This window comes from Bos taurus, chromosome 8 (genome assembly GCF_002263795.3).
Source record: "Bos taurus isolate L1 Dominette 01449 registration number 42190680 breed Hereford chromosome 8, ARS-UCD2.0, whole genome shotgun sequence".
In the NCBI taxonomy this organism is placed as follows: domain Eukaryota; kingdom Metazoa; phylum Chordata; class Mammalia; order Artiodactyla; family Bovidae; genus Bos; species Bos taurus.
Genome location: NC_037335.1, coordinates 64964083 through 64982665, shown reverse-complemented (window position 1 = coordinate 64982665; position 18583 = coordinate 64964083). Strand labels below are relative to the sequence as shown.

Genomic DNA, 18583 nt, shown 5'->3' with positions numbered 1-18583 from the left:
GCTGAAGAGTTCTTCCCTGGGGTCACTCATCTAACTGAGTAAGGCATTGGCTGAAGTTGTATTCATTTGAAGGCTCAACTGCACTGATGTCCAAGATGGCTCACTCATGTGGCTAGCACTTGAGGCTGCAAATTCCTAAGAGCTCAGTTGTGGCTGTGGATATCTCCTGCATGGAGGTCTTCAGATATTTGGATGTTTCGCATATGGCTAATTTCCTCCAGTGCAAGCATCCTCAGAGAACCACTGGGAGCTATTTGGCTTTTTCTAATCTAGCCTCAGAAGTCTAGTGGCATTACTTTTACCTCAGGTCAGATTCAAAGGGAGGGGAATGAGACTCCACCTGTTGGTGAGGAGTAACAAGGTCATACTGTAGAAGACCATGTAGGATGATAAAAACCTTGGTAGATATCTTGATAGACTGTACAATCTACAACAATCTTATGCATAAAACTATGAAGATACATATATAATAAAGAAGTTGTAAACAAGTACAAGAATATCATATATTTATAGGTAGGAAAACTGGACATTTTAAATATGTCAATTTTCTCTAAATAGATGAACAAATCTAATGTGATTCCCATATTTCCAACAAGATTGTGTATAAACTTTGAAAAGCAGATTGCAAATTTTATATGGATTACCAAATGGCCAAGTATAGCCAAACCACTCCTGGGAAGGAAAAATAAGGTAACCGTATTGTCCAACTAGATTTGATATAACAAGGCTGTCTTAACATAGTGTGGACCTTGATGGAGAAATAGACAAATAGAAGAGAAAGACCAGAGAGAGACTCATGCATATATGGAACTGCAGTATGTAACTAACACTGCAGAAATCTGTTAATAATGAAAGACAACTTGTTTTCCAAATGTGATAATATTTTACTTATATCTACCTCATAACAGGTGGATTAACAACTTAAATGTTAAAAGCAAAATATTTAAAATATTCAATAGAAAATATAGGGAAGTATCTTCTTGATCTTAGGACACAGAACATTCCCTGAACAAGATAGCAAAAGCATGAACCACAAGAGAAAAGATTGATAAATAAAGACTGACACATTTAAATTAAGAGCTCCTTTTCAACAAAGACATTGTAACAAAAGTAAAAAGATAGTTCTTACTGTACAAATCTAATAATGATAAATCTTGAAAATTCAGAGTAACTGTTCATGAAATTGCTTATCTAAAAATGTTTTACACAAACTAGCAAAGAACGAGCTTATACAAAAAATGCAAGGCATATATGAATAAAACTAAGCCAATACTTACATCTAAAAACAGTTTAAATCTCATTATTTTAATGGTACACATAAAACTTCTATGCCAGATGGAGATCAATAATGTAAATATATATATATATACTTTAAAAAATCAGTAAACAAACACTTTGACCCTACCACTGTCTCAAGAAAGTCATAAGTGATTTTTAATAACATGTTAAACAGTGAAGATGGTAAGAAACAAAAGTCATAATAATCTCATTGACATTAACATGCACAGTACCATTCCATAAACTCTGAATCTTGCTGAGCAGCTGGCACTCTGAGATACACAATTAGTGGAGATATAGTCACTGATATTAGGGCTATAATCTAGGCAGCAAGAAATACTGATAAAATACATATATATGAAAGGCAAGTCAAATTTCCACTTAAGTCTCAAATTAATCTTTTTTTCTATACCTTCACCATTTCTGTAACCACTCCTAAATAATCTCTGGCACTGATTATATTCTATCCCAATCTACTGACTATACTGCAGCCATAGTAACCTTTTTTGAAATGTAAGAGGACTAAAGATGCCTTTTTTGGTGAGACTTCAAATTCAGAAACATTTGGCATAGGGCTCAAATATAGAGGGGACAGGGCTGACATGACTGAACAATGGAAGTACAGCAGAATTCACCTACACTGCTTCTGTAATTAGGAAATAAGTGCCTACTTACCCTAGGAGGAAAACAGGATTCTTCTTCAGAAAACTAAACCACAACAACCTCCAGACACTGATACTTGGAGGTTGCTCCAAGGAAAATGCCAGCCTATCAAAGAATATTTAAGTGAAGTCCACCAGGAGACAAGCAATCAGCTCTTTAGTGTCTCAGAAAAGCAGAAAGAATTGTTATGTCCAAAGGTAAAACGCTATAAAAAATAATAAGAAAAAGTTCTTGGGAAATAAATATCATAATAGTAGAAACAAAGAATTTAGTAGAAAGAATTGAAAATAAAGCTGAAGAAATCTCTCAGAAAAGAGAATAGAAAATTAGAAAAGCAATCCAAGAGTCTTCCATTCAACTGAATAGAGATCAGCAAACTTTTTCTGCAAAGGATTGGACAGTAAATAGTTTAGGCTTTGCCAGCCATATGGTGTCTCGATGCTAAGTCGCTTCAGTCGTGTCCGACTCTATATGACCCCATAGACGGCAGCCCACGAGGCTCCCCCATCCCTGGGATTCTCCAGGCAAGAACACTGGAGTGGGTTGCCATTTCCTTCTCCAACGCATGAAAGTGAAAAGTGAAAGTGAAGTCGCTCAGTCGTGTCCAACTCTTAGCAACCCCATGGACTGCGGCCCACTAGGCTCCTCCATCCAAGGGATTTTCCAGGCAAGAGTGCTGGAGTGGGGTGCCATTGCCTTCTCCGTGGTCTCTTGATGCAACCATTCAATTCTGCTGTTGTAGTATGAAAGCAGCCAAAGATAGTACATAAACAAATGGGACCCACAGCAGGCAAGAGTTGGCCTGTGAGCTATAGTTTGCTGACCCTTGCAGTAAAAGGATATTTTAAAAAGAGAGGACAAAAGAAAACACAGAGGAATAAATAATCAATAAGTAAGAAAAATTCCCAGGGGCTTCCTTGGTGGTCCAGTGGTTAAGAATCCACCTGCCAATGCAGGGAACACAGGTTTAATCCCTGATCCAGGAAGATCACACATGCTGTGAGACAGCTAAGCCCATGCACCACAAACACTGAACCTGCACTCGAGCCCACAAGCTGCAACAACTGAAGCCTGCATGCCCTAAAGCCCATGCTCCAAAACAAGAGAAGCCACTGCAATGAGAAACCAGCACAGTGCAACTAGGGTAGCCCCTGCTTACCATAAGTAGAGAAAGTCCTAGGGCAGCAATGAAGACCCAGTGCAGCCAAAAATAAGTAAATAATTTTTTTAAAATGTATTTTATGAAAAGGAAAGAAAAATTCACAGATCTAAAATCATGAGTTTTTAAATTGAAAGGGTCCAATACAAAGCACATCACATTATCAAATTTCAGAACACCAGGGTAAACAGATCACAAAGGTTCCCAAAGAGGAAAAAAAACTTGGTCCTATACAAAGAATGGGAAACTAGATGATATTTACTTTTTAAGAGCAACACTAAATTAGAAAGCCTTCAAAATTGAAAGAGAATTCTACACCTACTGAAATTAGTAATCACATGTGAGGGGAGAATAAAGGTATTAGACACATACTAAATTAAAATTTTACCTCTAAGGTACCCTTATTTGAGAGCTATTGAAAGATATATTCCAACAGAACAATGGAGTAAGCCAAAAATGAGGAAGATGTGATATCCAGAAAAAACAGCAACCCAACACAGAAACAACTGAGAGAAGTCCCAGAACAACAGCTGTGCAACAAACCTAGAAAATGAGTTCAGATTGGAAATGGCAGAAGGGTTTCAGGAGAGAGTCTTTAGGATACAGAATTGAAGTGACATATTTGAGCACATGAAAAATACTGACAGCATTGTGGCAGAGATGTGGAGCATTTTTTAAAAATTAACTAAAAATATACAAAAAACAGGAAATTTTTTTAAGTGAAAAGATTATTAACTCCAAAAGAAGCAAAAGGACAGTTAATATCATACTTAACAATAAAAAGGAGAAACTATTTCCTCTAAGGTCAGGAACAAGATAAGAATGTCCACTCTTAGCACTTTTATTCAATATAGTATTGGAAGTTCCAGCCACAGCAATCAGATGAGAAAAAGAAATAAAAGGAATCCAAACTGAAAAGAAAGAAGTAAAACTGTCACTGTTTGCAGGTGACATGATACTTAGAAAATCCTAAACATACCACCAGCAAACTACTAGAGCTCAATGAATTTGGTAAATTTGCAGGATGCAAAATTAACATACAGAAATCTGTTGCATTTCTATATACTAACAACCAAGTTATCAGAAAGAGAAATTAAGTAAATAATCCATTCACCACTGCACAAAAAGAATAAAATATCTAGGAATAAACCTACGTAAGGAGGTAAAAGACCTGTACCTGGAAAACTATAAAACACTAATGAAAGAAATGAAGACGACACAAACAGACAGAAAGCTATACCATGTACATGGCTTGGAAGAGTTAATATTCTTAAAATGACCATACTCCCCAAAGCAATCTATATATTCAATGCAAACCCTACCAATATGCCAAGGGCATTTTTCACAGTACTAGAGCAAATAATTTTTAAATTTGTATGGAAATTAAAAAGATCCTGAATGGCCAAAACAATCTTGAGAAAGAACAGAGCTGGAGGAATCATGTTCCCTGACTTCTGACTACACTACAAAGCTACAGTAATCAAAACAGTATGGTACTGGCATAAAAACAGACACATAGATAAGTGACACAGAATAGAGAGCTGAGAAATAAATCCACCTACTCATGGTCAATAAATCTACAACAAAAGGCTAGAATATATGATGGAAAAAAGCAGTCTCTTCAGTAAGTAGTGCCAGGACAGTTACATGTAAAAAAATGCAATTAGAAAATTATCTAAAACCATATATAAAAATAAACTCAAAATGGATTAAAGACCTAAATGTAAAACCAGAAACCATAAAGCTTCTAGAAGAAAACACAGGCAGAACACTCCGACATAAATCTTAGCAATATTTCTTTTGGCTCTGTCTCCTAAAGAAAAGGAAATAGAAGCAAAAATAAACGAATGGGACCTAATCAAAATTAAAAGCTTTTGCACAGCAAAATAAACCATCAGCAAAACAAAAAGACAACCTACTGGATGGGAGAAAATCTGTGCTAATGATGTGACCAATAAGGGGTTTATACCCAAAATATATAAACAACTCATATAACTCAACAGCAAAAACACCAAACAACCCAACTAAAAAATGTGCAGAAGACCTAAGCAGACTCACAGATATAGAAAACAAATTGATGACTACCATTAAGGACAGGGAAAGGAGGTGGGGCAAGATAGGGGTAGGCAACTAAGAGATACAATCTATTACATAGAAAATAGATAAGCTACAAGGATAAATATATTCTTGTACAATACAGGGAATATAGCCAATATTTTATAATAACTATAAATGGAATATAACCTTTAAAAATTGTGAATCACTATGTTATATACCTATAACTTATATACTACTGTATATCAACTATATCTCAATTAAAAATAAACACTAAACACATTCTAAAAGTCATTAGAGTAAAACCGACATTTTAAAGAAAACAAAGCAAAAGTCTACTGTTTATCTCTATTTGGCTTAGCAAGAAACAATGTCTTTATAATCAAAACAATGAGATATTAATCACTCATTTAACCAAAAATTATAATAATAAAATTATGGGGGAAGGAAATAGAGTAGGGTGGAAAGCTAGATCTGCACCTCATATAGCAAGAAGTGAAGAGACTATGTCTAAACTTGATTAAGAAATAACAGTCTACACATGGTATTTAGGAATAAAGAGCTAAATACCAGGGAACATGGCCAAAAGGATTAAAAGTAGTTTCTTAAAAGAAGGACCTGGAGATGTAGAAGGGTAGGTGCTATGTCTTTTTACTTGGCTTTGAACTATGTAAATAAATGAATTTCAAAAATTAATTTAAAATAATTAACATTTATCAAAAAGCCAATAACTGGCAAATAATATTTGCAACACTATATTACTGCATCAGTCTTATCAAAAGAAGATCAATTATCTTAAAATTATAAGGAACTCTGACAGAAGACAACAACATAATATATGCAAGGGACGTGAACAGACAATTCATTAAAAAAATTTTACTATCCAAGGTACATATAAAAAGTTTCATCTTTCAAAGCAATGAAAGAAAAAGTCCAGATTAAAACAGCAAAGCAGCATTTTTTTAACCTACTAATTAGCAAAAATTTGAAGAATGAGTAATATTAATGTTGTAAAATGGATTCATAATGAAAGTGTAAGTTAATATATCATTTCTGGAGAAAATTTTGGTAACATTAATCAAAACCTTAAAAATATGACTGACATCTGATTCAATAATTCCTGCTAAAAATGCATCTTTAAGGAAATAGTTACAAATACAATAAAAGGATTCAACTACAAGGGTATTTATTTTAGCAAAATTTCCTTAAGACTGTCTTTTTCATATTGATTTACCTGAAACAATAAAATAGCCTTACCTGAACTGTACGTCCTGCATTGATATGTTCTTCATGCAACTTGTCCCATACTCTGCACCTCTGATACTGTACGAAAGAAAAGAAAAGGTACTGAATTTTTTTTAATCACTAAGTGATTATCCCCAGTTTACCACAAAAATCCCCACTCACCCACCCAAACTTAAACATGCCAGCTAAAAAAGTTACTGACTTAGTAGTGGGAATTAACTGTTCAAAGACCATACAAGTAGGAAGTTTTCAAAAACATTACACACAAAATTCTGGCAAATGGTAAAACAAATAAAAACCACTAAATACTTTACTTTCTTTTACAGAAAAAGAGTATGTATTTTGTCTATAATGCATACTCCTTGGAGGTGAAAAAAATAAACACTGAGAATGTAAAAGAACGTGAAAAATGAAAAGATTAACAGCATTCATCAGATATTCTTACTATACATGAAGATTTTGAAATGTCTGTTAATGATAGAGTCAACTACTGAAAACTAAAATCTCATTTGAGAAAAAGGAACATCGATATCACAGACTAGAAAGTATGTAAAAATGAGAATGAACATTTTATATATTTTAGCTTTTTACCTAGATAATGTTTAGTTTTCAGAGTTTCATCTAAGAAATTTAATGAGCATAATGAAAAATTTTTCATTTGAGAGCCATAGCAAAATGTGGTAACATGACAATATTTGCACAAAATATAAACAATGTCAAATATCACATATTATTTTTGGTTGAAATTTTAAAAATCCAAATAATTAAGATGTCAGTAGATGTGAATAATGATATCGAACATATTTTTGGTATACCACCCACCCACACACACACAAAATCATCCTAGAAATATTCTGAAAGCACATAAACATGAAAATGTCCCATATATACACAGAAGGCCTAACAGATTATAAAAGTAGAGCACTAAAATTTTTTCCAGGGTATTTTTATATTCTCTATTGTTCACAATGCAGAAAAAAAAAAAAAAAAAAAAAAAACTCTTGATAACTCCTGAATTTTTTTTATATCTAAGAACTAAACAATAGCCATTACGCTTAAAAATAACAAGACTATATTGAAAATATATTTGCCAAACATAAACTTAAAACCACTACCCAATCAAACAAATTTAAAATTTACTACTTTCACTTCTAATAAAAATTGAATGATGCCAGCAGATTCAGTATAAATGCTCTTTTAGATAGTGTTATATTAATAAAAAGAAGGGAATGGAAGCTAAAGATACATATGTGAAAACAAGTCACTTTAAAATTCATTACTTAATACTAATCTGTCATGATATTTTTAATAAAAATTAATGTTAAGGAAACAGAGAATCCAGAGAAGTCAGGGCTGCAAGAATTCATGGAGCAGAGTATCAGAGAAGAAAAAGCTGCATGTGAGGATATAACTGCATTAACAGGAGAGGACCATACAGAGAGAGAGTTCCAGAGATCTGCTGAGTTTTGCTTTTGAGTCTTCAGCTGAGTACAGAGCAGCACAAACATATAAGGAAACTACCTGAAGTCAGAAAAAGAATCACTGAAAAAGACCAGGTAGGCTCATCCCCCGAAATCACACAAGCCCAGAAACAGCTCATGTGACCACCAGTCAGAGTAGAAAAATCTCTCAACATACTGGAATCAGGCAGAGTACTCCAAAGTACTGTACTGTGTGAGGGAAAGTTAGGCCTGGAACAAAGGCTGTTCTGATCCTCTGCAAGCTTAAAAGAGCCTCAAAAGGATCAAACTGTTCCTAAATAACTTAAATGTATCTCAGAATAAATAAAGTTCAAAAGTACTCAAAGAAATTTTGGAATATTCAGTATCCAACAAATTCAGAATGTCTGGCATCCAATAAACAATTACCATGCATGAGGTCGCTAAGAGTTGGACACGACTGAGCGGCTTCACTTTCACTTTTCACTTTCATGCATTGGAGAAGGAAATGGCAACCCACTCCAGTGTTCTTGCCTGGAGAATCCCAGGGACGGGGGAGCCTGGTGGGCTGCCGTCTATGGGGTCACACAGAGTCAGATATGACTGAAGCAACTTAGCAGCAGCATGTATGCAAAAAAAAAAAAGCAGGAAAATATGATCTATAATAAGAAAAACCAATCAACAGAAACAGACTTAGATATGATAGAGATAATGGAATTAAGACAAAGATATTAAAAGTTATGATGTATTCCATGTTTAAGAAAGCTGAAGAAAACTGAAGATATGGAGATATGAAAGATAGTTTTTATTCAATTCCTAAAATTAAAAAGGTAGCTGAAATGAAAAATGAAATGGATGGATTGAACGGAAGGTTAAGACATGCAAAGCAAAGATTAGTAAATTTAAAGATGTAAAACAGAAACCATCCAAAATGAAACAGAAAAAAAAGATGGCCAATAAATGATTATAGTATCAATAATCAAAGGCCAATTGAAAGCAACATTGAAAATTGAAAGCAACTGTTATGAAGTTGGACTCCCTGAAGGAGAGAAAAAATATGTGAAAAATTAATGAGATAGTGGCTGAGATGGTGGAGTAAGAAGATCCTGAGCTCACCTCCTCCCACAGGTGCACCAAAATTTTCAGAGCAAGTATGGATGAGAACAACTTAAAGACTACCAGAAGAGATTTTCCACAACTAAAGAAGGAATTCCTTATAAAGAAGGAATCATATAGTTTATGGACAAAAGATACAAACTTTCAGTCATAAGATATATAAGAACTAGGGAGATAATATATAACATGATTAAGATAATTACCACTGCTGTATGTTACATACAAAAGTTGTTAAACAGAGAGTAAATCCTAATATATTTTTTTCTTTTATTTTGTATCTGTATGAGATGATGGACATTCATTATTTTTTGTGATAATCATTTCATGATGTATGTAAGTCAAATCATTATGTTGTACACCTTACACAGTTCTGCATGTCAGTTATATCTCAACAAGGAAGGAAAAAAAGAAAAATGAATGGCCAAAGCTTTTCCAAATTTGGTAAAAACTATAAACCCACAGATCCAAGAAACTCAAGGAATACCATAAATAAGAAAATGAAGAAAATTATACTAATGCATAACAAATGATAGTAAAATCTAAAAAAGAGTAAGAGGAAAAAAGATGTGAAGTACAGAGGAACACAGATAAGAATGATAGAAGACTTCTTGTGATAAACAGTGCAAACCAGAAAACACTGAAGCAACATCTTGAAAGTACTAAAACAATCTAAAAGTCAACCTAGAATTCTATACCCAGAAAAAATATTTTTTTTCAATTGAAGGCCAAATAAGACATTTTTCCAAACACAAAAAGCAAGCAGAATTCATTATCACCAGCAAAACTGCACTATAAGAAATGTGAAAGGAAGTCCTTCAGGTTGATGAGAAAACAGTACCAGACAGAAACCTGGCTCTACAAAAAAGTGAGAGCACTGAAAATAGTAAAATCAGTTCAGTTCAGTTCAGTTGCTCACTCGTGTCTGACTCTTTGCGACCCCATGAACCACAGCACGCCAGGCCTCCCTGTCTATCACCAATTCCTGGAGTCCACCCAAACCCATTTCCATTGAGTCAGTGATGCCATCCAACCATCTCATCCTCTCTCATCCCCTTCTCCTCCTGCCCTCAATCTTTCCCAGCATCAGAGTCTTTTCAAATGAGTCAGATCTTCGCATCAGGTGGCCAAAGTATTGGAGTTTCAGCTTCAAAATCAGTCCTTCCAAATACAGGACTAATCTCCTTTAGGACGGACTGGTTGGATCTCCTTGCAGTCCAAGGGACTCTCAAGAGTCTTCTCCAACACCACAGTTCAAAAGCATCAATTCTTCGGCACTCAGCTTTCTTTACAGTCCAACTCTCCCATCTATACATGACCACTGGAAAAACCATAGCCTTGACTAGACGGACATAAATTATATTACAATAATACTATATAGATTCTGAGAGAAGAAATTGAAGTGTATTGTCATAAAATTTTTATATGTGAAGTGATATATATATAACACATTACTTGAAGGTAGACTATCATAAGTTAAAGATGAATACTCTGAACTGTAAAGGAACCATTTAAAAATAAAAACATAGAGGTATAATTAATAAGCCAATAAAAGAGAAAAAAATACAATCTTAAAAATATGCAATTAATCCAAAAGGGAGTAAAACATGAAAAAAAAAGGGGAGAAAGAATAGATGGAACAAATAGACAAAAAGAGCAAGATAGTAGATTTAAAGACAACCATTTGATAAATATCTATTCATTATAAAACTTACCAGAAACTTGAAAAAGAAGTTAACATCCTCAATCTCATAGAAGCATCTGTAAAAACTATACAGTTAACATCATGTGTAGTGGTAAAAGATCATTCCCTAACATTGGGAACAAGGTAAGGAGTTCTGATCTTGCACTGGAGGCCATAGCCAGGACAATAAGGTAAGAAAGGAAGTGAGAGAAGAAAGCAAAGGAGGGAAGGAAGGAAGGGAGGAGGAGAGGGGAAAGAGAGGAAACAGAAGAGAGAAAAGAAAGAAGGAAGTAGGCAGGCAAAGATTAGAAAGGAAAAAATAAAACAGTCTGTCGTCATGACTATCTACATAGAAAATATCAAAGACTCGATTCAAAGAGACGGAAAAGGAATGATGGGCAAATTACCTGTTAAGAGATTTCATAAAACAGTTTGCCTTTGCCAAGGGCTTCTCCTTAGGGTTTCTCTCTAAAAGGTTTTTAAACATAGCAACTTTGGAAGGAAGCATTTTCTAGATGCTATTGGATATACACTTTTCACAGAGTGGGCAGAAGGATTTGTCTCAGCACTATTTGCTCTTATGTGGCTTCCAGGCCATTAAGCTTTGCCCCAATATTTCAAGATGGGTGGAACTCAGAATGACATCCCCAATGTGATTCAGATTCCATTCTTTTCCTCTGCTGGATACTGCAACTTCTAATAAATACCCTTAACTGCTATGAATAAACTGGACCAAGAAAGAGGAAAAACAACTACAGAAAAAAAATCATAGATACTGTTTTTCAGTCATTTCAGGAAGATGTTTTGTCTCACCACATGCATTCATATTGTTCTTCATGTGTCTCATGGCCTCATGGTATACCATGGAACAGGCACAAGCAGAGAATCCAACATTCACAGAAACAACCTTTCCCCTGCTGCTGCTGCTGCTAAGTCGCTTCAGTCGTGTCCGACTCTGTGCGACCCCATAAACAGCAGCCCACCAAGCTCCCCCGTCCCTGGGATTCTCCAGGCAAGAACACTGGAGTGGGTTGCCATTTCCTTCTCCAATGCACGAAAGTGAAAAGTGAAAGTGAAGTCGGTCAGTCATGTCCGACTCATAGCGACCCCATGGACTTCAGCCTACCAGGCTCCTCCGTCCATGGGATTTTCCAGGCAAGACTACTGGAGTGGGGTGCCATTGCCTTCTCCGAGCCTTTCCCCTAGACTTTCCTAAAAGAGACCAAAGCACATTCTTATCCTGGTGAGAAAAAGCCGTGTCCACCATTCTCATCCTGGTGAACACCTTGTCTCCTTTTGCCCTCTCTTCTAGTTTATCATTTTGGATAACCCTGATTATAAACCCACACCACCGTGTGATGAACACCTCTGCACAGGCATTTTCAGGCTTCCCGACATTAATCCCTTTGTGCTCTTTGGCAGTGACACCAGGTCTCTCAGTTTCGCTTTGCCTGCTCGGCAAGGAGAACAAATATTCTAAGAGTAGTACCCGGGCTAAGAGTTCTCTCTAGAACGCCTCACCATTTACTTAAACAACTTTATATATTTGTAGGCTCACATTTTATGTCATTTCATCTTCCAGAATATTCTGATTCAAAATTGAAAAACAATGATAATAATTCTGCCTCATATTGCATAGAGTATAAAAACATAAAAGCTAATCATAATTATTAAAAATGATTTTCCAAAATTATATAATGTTTCCACTATGTGCTCAGTCACTCAGTCATATTTGAGTCTTTGCGACCCCATGGACTATAGCCTGCCAAGCTCCTCTGTCCACGGGGATTCTCCAGGTAAGAATACTGAAGTGGGTAGTCGTTCCCTTCTCCAAGGGATCTTCCCAACCCAGGGATCGAACCCACGTCTCCCACGTTGCAGAAGGATTCTTTACCATCTGAGCCACCAGGGAAGCGCAAGTTATTTATTACTGATTTGGGAAATTCTATGACGATATAACACAGAGAATGTTCAAGATTTAGGAGTTTAGGGTATAAAAGCACTTTAAACCTTATGCTGACACTTAAAAGATTTATTTAAATTTACAGGCATAGTAGGAAAAAAAAAATGCTTCAGTTGGAGAGAAAAAGACCCAGAAATACTATGGAACTGTAAAATTATATGTGGTATCCAAAGGACTGACGTAAGATCAATGTGTTTGTGGTATAATGTATGATGGGAAGATGATGAGAAAGAAGCAGAGAAAGTAGATGAAAAGCTTCTTTTGCTGGGTATAAGAGGATATCTCAATGATCTGAATGATCAGAACCCCTTATAGGGAAGATAATGGCTTTATGGAGGATTAACCAGGTAGGATGAGATTATTGTAGATGATGAAAAGTTTAAGTATTCAATTCAAATAAATTATTAAACTCAATAAAAAAGAAAAAAATCAAAGACTCAAAAAGTAAAGCTACATAATATTAACAGATAGTCCAATGAGCATAAGCCATAAAATTAGGATTACTCATGTAATGAAGATAAATAATATCTACCCAACAGTGAGGTTAAAAGTAATTCACCTTATTGTGTCTGCCATATATGAAAAATGTAAAACTCAAACACAAAGGATCTCAGGAATGTTGTGACTCTCCTAATGATTATAAACAATTAACTGAGCACCAATGTTGAGTACCTGAAAACAATAACTTACTTGTTAAGTAACTCATTTCCAAGTATCAACTTTGCATTCAGGGATTCTTTATATAATATCTCAATCCTCAAAATAACACTATGAGAAAGATTTTAATGTTACCTTTACAACTCTCTAGAGATCAATCATGGGCCTCTACAGACTCCCCATGAATGGTTAAAATGGTTGTGAACCTGAAGGTCTACTGCACAGTGCTGTGTGGGAATGGTGTATTTGTATCTGACCCAGGACGGAGTCAACCAGGTAATGTTCCACAGGATGTTACTAAGTTGGGATTTGAACAAAAAACAAAGTTTGAAAGATGAGCAAATGGAGTGGATACTGCTAATAAATGTAGGAAAGCCAGAGTATTCAATTCTATTTTTTCCATTTTCCTTCTTCACTGGAAAATGAGCATAAAAATAGAACACTCCACAATAGACAAGACTAAGAGGAAAACAAAAACCAAAAAAGAGTGAGAACAAACTTAAATCATGCTATATTTCAGGCACAATATTAGAAGATTAATATATTTAGCAGCATGGTGATTTCAAGAAAGTAATTTAACCACTCCAAATCTGCTTCCCCACCTAAAAAAGGAAGACAATAAGAAGGCTAACCTATTGGGATGTTGTGAGATTAAATATGATAAATACAAAAACTTTATACAGCATTCAACAGATAAACACAACAGCTACTGTCTTTATTATTATTATTTGCTCACGTGTCAAGTAAGTTGTAGAAGAGATTAGTGTCTTGGATGAAGACTGAATAGATGAAACCTTATGTCTCACAACAAAATTCTAAGAAAAAGAAAATAGCTCAGACTCTATGTTTGCTACACAATGTTAAACCTAAATTAGGTTTAATTATTAAAGGCTGTCATTCCAAATACCTGCAGAGGAGAAAAGGCTTTAAATGATTTAATGTGTGTTTGGGGGGAAATTACAAGAAATAACCTCCTAAAAAATTAGTTAAGTTGGGACCACTGACAAACATTTCTAAAATGCACTGTTTTTACAAAATGTCATTTTTTTGTATTGTCTATTTGCACAGTGGATACAATTAGGATGTTTTTGGTTGCAAATAACAGAAAGCTCAAAGTTTAAAGAAATGGCTTTACTAATAAAGATATTTATTACCTCACATAAACAGCACCCTAAAAGTGGGATGATAAATTCAAGGGTAGTTTAGTTCAGAAGCTTACAAGGTTGTCAAGCACCCAAGTTCTGTCTGCTTTATTACCTTCAACAAAGAGTTTTCACTCTCATACTTATCCCCTCCTGGCTATAGTTACATATACAACAGGGAGACAGAAGACCAGCAGAACTGCTTCCTCCCGTGTACATCTTTATACAGTAGAAAAGTCTTTTCCAGAAGTTCCATATCCCAAACATGTTTTTCCCTCAAGTCTCATTAGTCAGATATGTCTATTTTTCATTGCTAACCAAACACTGACAAGCATGATATTATCACCATTAGAAACATTATCATCACCACCTGTGCTGAGGCTTTCCTATCCTGTAACACAGGAGAAAGCAAACTGAATCAGGTGTCCAGCAGAAAAAAACTATGAGGGGGGAAATGTGATTGTAAGATTGAAACAAACATTCTCATACTAAAAAGAGAACTGGGAATAGTTTTTGTTGTAATCACAAGTTAAAAAAACAAATAAATGAAACCAAATCAAAAGTAACAAATCAACAAGATGAATTATATCTGATTTGGTACCACATAGTTCAGGCTTCATACTGCCTAAATAGTCCATACCACTCATTTTCACACTTAATTATATGTTGCCTCATCATATCTGAATATTTCCTATCTTATTTCTTTAACTGGAGGGTAAACTTCTTACAGATTAGAGACCTAATTTTTTACATCTTTCAACGCTAAAAATATAAGAAACAGCAAACATCAACACTTACGAAAAGCTAACATATATTTATATCCTGTAATGATTTCCCTTCTCATTAAACCTGGCAGACAGAAGAAATATTCATCTCTGCCTTTTTTCAAAATTTAACCAAAATGAGAGTAAAGAACTTTAAAAGGGATCAACCCACAAGAATAATGAGAATACAACAGGAGATATTAACTGACGAGAAACTTTAACATTTTGGAAGCTGGAAAGAGAATGGATATGTTGCAGCTGACTTAGTAGAGCAGAGAAAGTTGAAACCCAGGGTTGCAGAAGGGGTGGAAAGTGGGAGAGAAAGGCAGTGAGAAATAAGCCAAAGGAACAGCACTATTCCAGAAAGACTCAGTTAACTAGAGGTACCACAACCAGGTAATCAGGAGGATGTGTATGGTGGGGCATGCTACACAGTAAGTTTTCCCCAAAAATTCTATAAAATTAAACAAAGAAAATTATGTTCAAAGCTTATTATGTTGTTGTTCCTATTAACTATGCTTAAGTCTGTTCTATGTTAGATAACAAAGCTGAAATGCTAACACTTCAAATTTCAGGATTACATTCTAATCAAGTCTATCATGTGTAATAAAACATAATGCTGAAGGACCTATGGAATATAGTCCCAGGTGTCCACAGCACACTACTCTCATTGTTTTCAGATGTTGCACAATCAGTCTACTAAGGCTTACCTTCAATTTCCCTTCAGTCTGACTTTCTTCTTTTAAATTCATATTGGATGACTGATGGCTAACATAATAAATATTTTATCTTTCTACACCCTTCCCTCAAGAAGCCTATCTCTTTTTGAAAATGAGGCACTGTTAGACACCTGGACTCTAAATTTAGTTCTTAACTCTATTGTCCACAGTAAAGGCAGTGGCTTTTTAATGTTTTTACACTGCCATAAAGTATCTACTAAAATATGCTATTCAGACTTATATAGATTTAAAAAATCACCATTAAAACTAAACTAGAAGTCCTAGAGATAGAATGATCAAGATTATGGACTAAAATATAGCTCAGTGTAAGTCCAACTGCTTAGCCTCAGATATCACCTATACAGTAAATTATTCTGATACCATTTAAAAGTTTCTCAAATAGTAAAATTTTCAGAAAATGCTAGAGGAAAAAATGTTCTGGCAGAAAAAGATCTATATAACTCTAGAATAATTTCTTTTCTGAAGTCTGGCACAGCAAATTAAATCAGTAACAGACCTGTTTCTATCCCCACCCACCTTTCTCCCAGGGTCTGGCCTTTCCATCGATTATCGGGTGGTACATGTGGCTAGGATCTGAGGGTAATGACAGCAGGCATGTTTGTGTAGAATAAATACAAGAAAGGGGCAATTTGCCAAAGGGAAAAATGTCAAAGGCAAAATAGGACAATGAAAGAAAGAAAGAGTCTTAATAGACCACAGTCCACTTATTTCTTCCTTTCAGAATCAATTCATTTGCCAAATTCTTATCTCATTAACTGAACACTTCAACATAAGCTCAGGACTTTGAAGCACACCTTATCAAACCTCCCACCCAGATATGATTGATCAAAAGTAAACAACTCCATTTCCATACTGTTACAATGCTAAAAGAACACGCCTTCCTTATTCATTAAAGCATGGAATCTTTATTTCTGCTCACAACAAAAATAACCAGTTTACCAGACAACTCCTTCATCCTTAAAAGTCATAATAGTTATCATGGAGAAAGAAGAAAGAAACTAAAAGATTATGAAATGTTAATCTTGAATTCTATTCATATTTACATTGAAATTTTCACCTTATTTTTCTTGGAACTTACTTTCTAAACTTTTACAGAAGACTTAGGTACTAGAAAGACAGTTGGTACCCATGAGAGAAAAAGCTGGCACTCTTCTTACTTGTATAAGGTACAGAGTTGAGGGTGATAAATACTGTTTATACTGAAAGGCTTAATGACCACTTCCGCCTCCCACCCGCTCCCAGCCAAAAAACATTTAATGGAGGACCTCACAACTTAAAATTTGTACTGGGGGAGGTTCTCCTGAGAGATCAAATACCACTGATTTGTCCCACAGCAAATAAGACAACACAACCTGCCAAATCCATGCTCAGTACACAGTAAACTTCATGTTTCCATAAATGCCACAACCACTCCATCAGACCCTAGCTGGGCCAGGTTGTATGCAACCTCCACCATAGTCCCCCACGCTAGTTCTTCCCCCTACCTATCTCGTAAGGTGACCTCTAGCTAATATTTGGGCTTTGGGGTTTCGTCAAAGGGAAGCGATGAAGCTGGGAAATTCTCTCATATCAAAAAATGATTTACCTCTTTAATCCAAAAGCACTTGAAGAGGACAGGAGTTACTGATGAACACATCCTCACAGTTAAGAAAACCTGCCACTGGGTGAATGAAATTAAGGCAAGCCCTTTAGCGGAAATCCATCACCTTCACATTATAGTCAACTATCAAACAAATTCTAATTATTAACTGCTAATTCATCACTATGTACAACTAAAAAGGCATAGATTCTATTCTTATATCTTTTCATTAAAAAAGGAATAATATCAGAGGAGTATTTGTAGAACAGAAAAAATGAACAATGTTGTTAAATCAACAGGAGCTAGATGTTTTAGCAAAGTCTCTTACCTGAGATTTTCAGTGGAGGTGAAATGTACAACAAATATAAATCAGAATATGTAACTGTTTCTTTAGTAGAAAAAGAAAAAACTGGAAAAAAGAAAGAAAATGAAAAAACTCACCTTCTCAATATTTATCTGGTGCTTTCTTAACCTCTCCAGATCTGTTGGAATTACTATCTTAGTAAATTTCTGGATAGCTGGTTCAAGACGCCGTAATTTCACTTTTTCTTCATCTTCAGACATCCTAAAAAAATGCTGTGTCTCTCCTACTTGCAACAATTATCTTCTCCACTCATGTAGAAAAACCTAAAAGGGAAATATTTAAGAATTTTAAAAATTAATTTCCATTATTTTTAAAAACCAACAATTAGGTAATTTTATAAGATATTCTGAACACATACTCAACTTGATGCTGAACCTGAGTGACTTGTTAACAAACTTAAAAATGTTTTTAAATTTATTTAATTAGAGGATAATTACAATATTGTGATGGCCTCTGCCATACATCAACATGACTCAGCCATAGGCATATATATGTCCCCTCCCTCCTGAACCCCCTTCCCACCCCATCCTTCCTACAAGTTAGGTATATTCACTTTAAAATGTTTAGAAACTAGGAAATAGAGAATAAAACAAAATCAATGATCTCACTTACAGTTAGCTACTCTTTCCATTTTTCCTTCCCCCCATCCCCCTATTTTTTCCATTTTGATGTATGTCTTTCCAGGTCTTTTTAATATAATGTATGTATATATTTAAATAACTTTTTCCAAAAAACCAG

General features: G+C 35.0%; 1 protein-coding gene across 5 annotated transcripts in view; it reads right to left on the bottom strand.

The window, feature by feature from the left end:
- STX17 (syntaxin 17) overlaps positions 1–18583 on the bottom strand; it is an 88326-nt gene that overhangs the window by 58870 nt on the left and 10873 nt on the right. For all 5 annotated transcript variants that reach the window (XR_009495475.1, XM_005210210.5, XM_005210212.5 and 2 more), the window contains 2 exons: positions 17923–18108; positions 6413–6478 (listed from right to left, as the gene is read on the bottom strand). Coding sequence is in view for 4 of the 5 variants with exons in the window: in XM_005210210.5 (XP_005210267.1) it covers positions 6413–6478; positions 17923–18045 (189 nt within the window). In the remaining variant the exon portion in view is untranslated. The remainder of the gene's footprint in view (positions 1–6412; positions 6479–17922; positions 18109–18583) is intronic.